At 36.5% G+C, this 7,306-nt stretch overlaps 1 protein-coding gene across 1 annotated transcript in view; it reads left to right on the forward strand.

Moving 5' to 3' along the window:
* LOC106535056 (collagen alpha-1(XXV) chain) overlaps nt 1-5,278 on the forward strand; it is a gene marked incomplete at its 5' end in the record, with an annotated part of 11,889 nt that extends 6,611 nt beyond the window's left edge. Inside the window, 1 exon segment of the mRNA XM_014031932.1 lies at nt 1,151-5,278. Coding sequence (XP_013887386.1) covers nt 1,151-1,153 — 3 coding nt within the window.
* Between the last annotated feature and the right edge of the window lie 2,028 nt (nt 5,279-7,306).

The raw sequence follows: 7,306 nt of genomic DNA on the forward strand, positions 1-7,306 counted from the left end.
ATGTAAACCTGCTGCTCCTGACGCTGAAATCGCGTTCGGTGTGAACGCACCATTATAGCAGAGGCTTTCAATGATGTGGTCGCAACCCCTAGTGGGTTGTGGAGGTACTGCAAGGGCGTCATGAGATTTTTGGTTAAACTTTTCTTTATATTTCATTATGTCTCATATCAAATGCACAGTAACAAGGCAAGCTTGATGTAGTACTTAGCCTATAAAACACAATTTAATACACACTAGTCCTTGCTCCATCTCTACATCCTTCCACAGTTTGTTTTTTTCTGTTTTAAAGGGGACATATCATTCAAAATCCCATTTTTAAGCTGTTAAATACATTTTGGAGACTGCAGAGGCAGAAAAGTTTAATTTTGTTAGTCCCGGTGCAGTGTGGATATCATTATATTCTGTAATAGCAGTAAAGTCTGTAATTCTGACTTTGGCTCCAACATGTAAGGCTGGATGGACAAGTCTTTTGTCRTTTACATCTTTTAATTAATTTGTAAATTTAAAGTTTCAAGATAGTCGTACCTCTACTATCAAACTATAAAAATGGCCAAACTGGGTGGAAAGGGGCAGGGTGTGAGCGGCCATGTTTGGATTTAAAGAGAGTGAAAAAAAAACTAGTTGCTCTGAGACACACCCCAGAAAAGGGGCGGGGCTTGTGGAGTTACACTAAGGAACAATCCAGACCAAACTTATATTCCACTTTATATGGACCCCAGCTGAAGGATTTAAATGTGAAAAAGGAGAATTTAAAAGAATATGTCCACTTTAAAGCTAGAAAAAAGCCTTATTCTCAGCATTACGACTTTATTTTTTTCAAAACTACAAAAATGTTTTTCCTTTAATCTTTTTATTCCCTCTGAGTGGCATTAATTTTCCATCATAATGCAGCAAATGGTTGACGTGACAGTTAAGAGAAAATTATTATTCCTATTTATTCAAAACGTATCCCTGAAAACTTTTTTTTTCCAAAAAGACCAAAATACCGAAGCACTTTATCCTCTGCCTACAGAAGACAAAGGACTAGGAGAGCCTAACATCACGGTGGGATTAATAGAAGGGGTTAAATGGGATTCGGCCAAAGTCAGGAAACCATTTTCCAGTTTAAAACCTTGTAATTCTCTCTTCTTTGTTTTGTTTTTTCTTGCAGTGATCGCTCTAACCCGAAACGCATGGAGTTTGTAAATAATGCTTCTTTTATGGTATTTATAGTTTTTTAATGGAAGTCAAAAGAAAAAGAAGTCTATGTGTACAACAAAAAGAAAAAAAGAGAGAGATAATCGTCCAGAGTCTCACGCCGTACGCTGCTTGTACTCACGTCGCTGTGTGGGAAACCAATCGTTGTGTGTGTGTGTGTGTCCGCCACCGTCTCACATCCATGTCGTGGCAGAGCTCAGATCCTCAGCTGGCGGCAGAACTTGTTGTCTTTAGTTTTTGCATGGCTAAAATCTGGAGCGATGCAGTCCGGCCAGATCCTTGTTTTTCCTGTTTTTGGGAGGGAGGTGGAAACGAGGAGGAAGCGGACGAAGGATGGATCTGGACTTGCTCCGTAACACAAAGCGCTAGGTGTTGTGTGTTGTTTTGTTTCAACAAGCTCACCACCCACTCATGCAGCACCATTCGCTCAAAGACTAAAAAAAAAAGAAACTATTCTGAGCTGAACTTTGCCTCCCCAGTCGTTGAAAAAGCATGAGTAGAATATTTAAATGTGTTGTATATAGATGTCACTGTTTTGTGTCGTCATTGCTTCAGGAAAATGAGAAACAAAAAGTCCCAAAGCTCTGAAATAGTGATTTTTGTTTTCCTTTAATCTTCCTAAGGGAGTCACACCGTGGCTGGTAGCCTGAGTCTACAGAAAGTAGAACCGTTGGTTTTTCTTGATTTATTGTGGCGACGCCTGGGGAGCACTCAGTTCTCAGCAGGCTCTCATTGTCGCGCTCGTCAGGCTCGGCGGCTTCGTCGGTTCACCGCCTCCTGCGGGGCGACGTAAATCTCTGGACGGGAGCGGGAAAGGAAGCGAATCGGTCTGGCAAAGGTCTGAGTCCAGAACAAGTCGGACTCAAACGGGACTCTACGGGAAGGAATCCCTTCAAGATCAGCTGGAGCTTCTGTTTCTTCTTTCTTGGCGAGCGACACTTGGACGTCTTCAGATCGAACGCCGTTCATGTTCTCTTTCTTTGTTTCTAGGTTTTTTGCTCTCATTTTTTATTTCTATCTTATTTTTTTACACATCGTTTGTATTCTTGTGTATGATAGCCTTTGGTGCCTCAAGCTTTTATTCATTCCTTTATCAGAAATGTACAAATTTATATTTTGCTTTGAACCATGTTGATAATGTATATTTCAGAAAGGGAAGCTTTGTTTTGGGAAGACATTGTGAGATTATTGAAAAGCCATTGCACACTGTTTTTTAAAGTGAATTGTTTTTTTAAAGAGTACTTTTACCTGAGAACACACATCCATCTTGACTCTACAGCCACTGATGGTCTTGGTTTTGAAAAAAGCTTGTTTCCAAATGTTAGTCAGAACTCAATGTAAGGACTTTTATTTGTACAGTATTGTCAGTTTTCTGCATGAACACAGTTTACTATATAAAGATTTCATAAATGTTGATAATAATTTGAAGAAATGTGTCCAAATCTTAAAGGGTTGTTTTCAAATTTGGAAGATTCTGATGTAGCCGAACACACAGTTATGATTTTTAGGACTGAATATTTTTTTTAACCATTCACAGTGTTTTCTTACATTATATATGTCCTAAAATGAAAGTTCAGGTTGTTTTGAAGTAGGGTTCCTTTAAGCTGATATTTGAGCTTTTTTTGGAGCAGTTGAAAATAGATGAATTTTGTTTGAATGGATAAGCTAACCGCTAATTGTCATGTGGCCAAGACCAAAATGCATTTCTGTCAACTTAAAACACCTCCAGCCTCAAATAATTTTGATATATATACTGTATATCTATATAAACTGTATTTCTTTATATATGTATAAATTTCACATTACAGGTTTATTAACAAAGGGTAAGCACAACTAGCATTAGCAGCAGAAGCTAGCTRTAGCGCTTTTGGTACATTCTAGGTACTTCAGGCTGGAAATTATAAAATTCCTGTCAGGATAATTGTGTAATTTGACACYGATAGCAACGTAAAAGTTTATAAAACAGCCCTAGCATAAAATCATTAGAAATTTTTGAGATAGAGTTGTTTAAAGACAGAAGTAATCCGCTTTGATTTTGGCTCCGCTCTGATTAGCCGTTAGCTTTTTAATCCACCCAGGGGGGAAAAAAACTTGTTCAAACTAAAGTCGTTCAAATAGTTTTCTACAAAAGGTCCAACTTTCCACAGAGCCACACTTCAAAACAAAAYGTAGACAGCATGAATTAAATTACAACTAGAAAGACCAATTGGGTGTGCACCTGCTGAGCTGTGATTGGTGGAGGAAAGTTCTGCTGGATGCTGATTGGCCRTCACWGTATGACATCACTAAAAAACGCAGCCTCTGGCACCGCCTTTTTGAAGTTTCTATTTGAGCCAGAAGACAGCGAACTGCAGCTCTGGCATATGTTGCCRGATCATCACCAAAATTTAACGAGTTGTTCTTAGTGACAACCCCAGCATGCCCTGAAAGTTTAATTAAAAATTGTTCATAACTTTTTGAGTRATCTTATTTAGAATTGAAYGAGCRRCTGAGGTAATAAAAGCAAAAATACACATAAACCATAAATTTATCAGATTCTTGGAACTRTTGGCCAGTTTTGTCACATTCCTCRTCAGACGGAGCAAAAATAAACCGATTTTTAGATTCACAGTTGATTTTACTACTGCATGTTTCAAGTGTTAAAATGATCTGTTAAGGTGCTATGCAGATTTGTTTTTTCTATCTTTCTTGTTTTGTTCAACTGTACAGATAATTTACAGTCTGAGCAGGTTGTGACGCAGTGGCAACAACATGTGGATGTAGGTTTTTTTTTTCTAGTTTTCTGTTTGATTGTAAAGCTCATCTCATGATGGATGCATGTCTGTGGAGACGTTTAACTCAACAGCAGCTCAGTCCGTGTGCATGAACTACAAACCGGTTTATTTTACCTGTTGGAGATTTATAAATGTAACTGTTTTGTGTGCATACATTATGTTTGTGTATTTATTTTTCTATAATTTCTTAAATGAAGGCATTTTTCAGCATTCCTTTCAGCTTGATATTGTTTTTTTTATTATTATTATAGATATGGATAATTTGAGGCATCATAAAACACTACAGTGAGAAGAAAAGCTGCATGATTACAGATTAGTGTCCTCACTGTTTTAAGCCTTACCATGACACATCTGATTTTATCTGTCCAAAAAACAAGAAAGTTACTGATGGTCTGAATGTTGCAACCAACACATGGTTAAATCTGACAGCCTTTGCTCACACTTTCTCTTCTTTGCTCTTTGTCTCTTTGCATTGAATGTAGTTTGAAATGTGTATAGTGGRTTATTAATGTACATGTGTGCTAATWTGACAAAGTGCAATTTATACTTTGGTTCATGTGTGTAGCATCAAACGCTGCTGGGGAAAAGAAACCTTTCCATTACAGTGATTTAGAGCTCCGTTCGTTCAGCCGTGATGACCACTACCTGCAAGAAAAACAAACAAAAAAAAACATTTATTTACCGGGAGACCAGGAAGCAGCTCGTTTTTGTCTCAAGCTCTCCCTACATTTAAAAATCAGTGTTATTTCTGTTGGCATTTACTAAGTTTTCATTTTATTTTTAGTTTGCGTTGGATTTCCAGCCTTTATGACAGTATTTGTTCTCACGAGGTGCTGTAACTTTAGTATGTGCAGCTATTTTTTCATGTTTTTAGTTKGTTTGAGCTTGTTATTAAAGTTTAGTTTATTAAGCTAAATAAAAAAAAGTGCCAAAATCATTAAAATGTTGATTTTCTGTGTCGGTGTTAATGGAGCTGCACAATCACACGGTAAAATAGTCAAATCATTTAAGTAGGTACGAGGTGGTAGAATAATGAAGGTACGTCTTCTTGATCATGTGGTGTGAAATCTTGCAGCCCAGTAAACACCTGGATCATCCTCAGTTAAAACAAGCTCATAGTTTAAATAAGAATTATCTTAATTCATTTTTGGTTATGATTTATTTAAGGTTTTTTATTTCCCATTGTTTCTACCCACTTGTTTGACTGACTTTTCTTAAGACCTGTATTATCAAAAACTGTATTTCAAGTTGATATTTCATATGACTGTACTGTTGGAGCCAAATAAACAGTCTTTCAAATACACCAACCTGTGTGCTGTTTTTTTTTTTTTTTTTCTGAGTTGCATTTCTTGTCTTTTGAAATCTCTAGTTATTAGGGCGTACAAGAAAGTCCAGGGTACGACTCCCAGCTGCAACTATTAATGTGAAATTTGAACGTTCCCTCTGTGCTTTGGTGGTTACTTCCAACTTCTCCAGTTTCCTGCTACAGTTTAAAAAGCGTGTTTGGTTGAATGACCTCAAAGTAAATTCATAGAGACAGGTAAAAAAAAATGTAAAAAGAATTAAGTACAAAGCTACAAAACTGTATTTTTAATTTTTTCGTATCATTGCTTTTTGTGTCCCCTATGTAAAAACAAATGAGCCAAATTTGTGGGTGGATGCTGACAACCCCACTTGTCTGATTCCACTAGTCTAAAGCAGTGTTTCCCAAAGTTGGGGTCGGGACCCAAAGTGGGGTCCCGAAACATCAAAGTGGGGTCCTGAAAAGATTTTCTGAATTAATTACATTTTTGCCTTATTTGTTACAAAGGAGTGATGTTAGTATATTTAAAATGGATAAATGTAGTATAAAAATATGCCCGTGTTTTGTTGACCTGATACAAATGTTTATCACCCAAAAATAGCTGGGTGCACAGGTCTCTGCTGCTGTTATTTTGTGGGTCAAAAGCTGAAAAGTTTGGGAGCTGGAAACTTTGGTTCCCAAAGTTGGGCTTGGGACCCAATTATGGGTCACGAAGCACCTTGGATAATCTCCAGAAATCAATTTAAAGGTAATAAAATAATTGCTGATGTAATATTTTCCCTATAACTATTACAAAAACACAAAAAAGTATAAATAAGTATTTATATTTGTGTACAAGCTGTTTAGATTGTCAAAAAGCCTGTGTTTTTAGTGTTATTAACAAAGTTTGTGTACTCAGACCAGTAATATTTGGGGTCACAAGTTTTTGCCATGAATATTTTGTGGGTCAGAAGATGAAAAGTTTGGGAACCACTGGTCTAATGTATCTCACTCAAAGGACATAGCTTCCCTTTGGGTTTAGTGTTATAATTACAGGGACTGCATTCTTTTTTACAAAAGAAAAATCACTAAAATAAAGTAAACAACAGAAATACAGAGTTTATTGTGGTCAAAATAGCATTAAGCTAAACGTCTATAAAATTGTTTGAGACTGGAGTTGTTTCAGCTCTCGTCCTGGCCCTGCTCCAACTAGCCATTAGCTCRTCATTCTCATCAGAAGACATCAAGGTAAGATATCAGCTCACAACCTTTTTGTGAAACCCCACCTTAAAACTTAAGAATTATTTAAGCAGTTTTGTAAATAAAACATAAACATTATTGTAAAAATAACATTGAAACATAAAATAAATCACTTTGCAGAGATGATCCGTTTAGATACACATGCAGCAACAGGAAGTGACGACAAAGAAAAAAGCCTGTATATAAAACACAGCGTTTGATTAACAAGACAGACCATAAAGAATCTGATGTTTCTTTAGATTATTTTGAGTCACAATCAGAGGCAAAATAAGAGTCAAATTTGTATAAACAAAGATCAGTGTGTTCCACTTTATCACTTCCTGTTTCACTTAAGCAGCGCCATGTAAAAAGAAAAACAATTAATTTAAAATATAAGTTTAAATAAGGTGTTTTCTTCTACTTTTAGTATTTCTAGAAAAAGCAAAACGTTTAGCTTAATTTATTTTAATTATTCTTATTATTGGCATCTTTTTTCTTCCATACTATTTTAATTATTATTTTTGGCATCTTTTTTCTTCCATACCTGGGTGAAGTGCAGCGTGTGCGGCGGCTGTGTCACTTATATAAGCTGCTCATTGGCGCTGCTGGGACAGATGTGGCTCCAGGATCTTCCAGCTGTAAACCATGTCTGCTGAGAAGTTAGAGAAGAAGACGACCATCGACCTGAGGAAGAAACACATTGGGTGAGCTGACAGCAACATCTGAAAACTTGACAAAAGAATCCAACTTTTAATTTAAAGGAGCTTTATAATCAGGTTTTTTTTTTTTTTTTTTTTTCAGAAAATGAATGAGA

The sequence above is a fragment of the Austrofundulus limnaeus genome, unplaced genomic scaffold (genome assembly GCF_001266775.1).
Source record: "Austrofundulus limnaeus strain Quisiro unplaced genomic scaffold, Austrofundulus_limnaeus-1.0 Scaffold1348, whole genome shotgun sequence".
Classification (NCBI taxonomy): domain Eukaryota; kingdom Metazoa; phylum Chordata; class Actinopteri; order Cyprinodontiformes; family Rivulidae; genus Austrofundulus; species Austrofundulus limnaeus.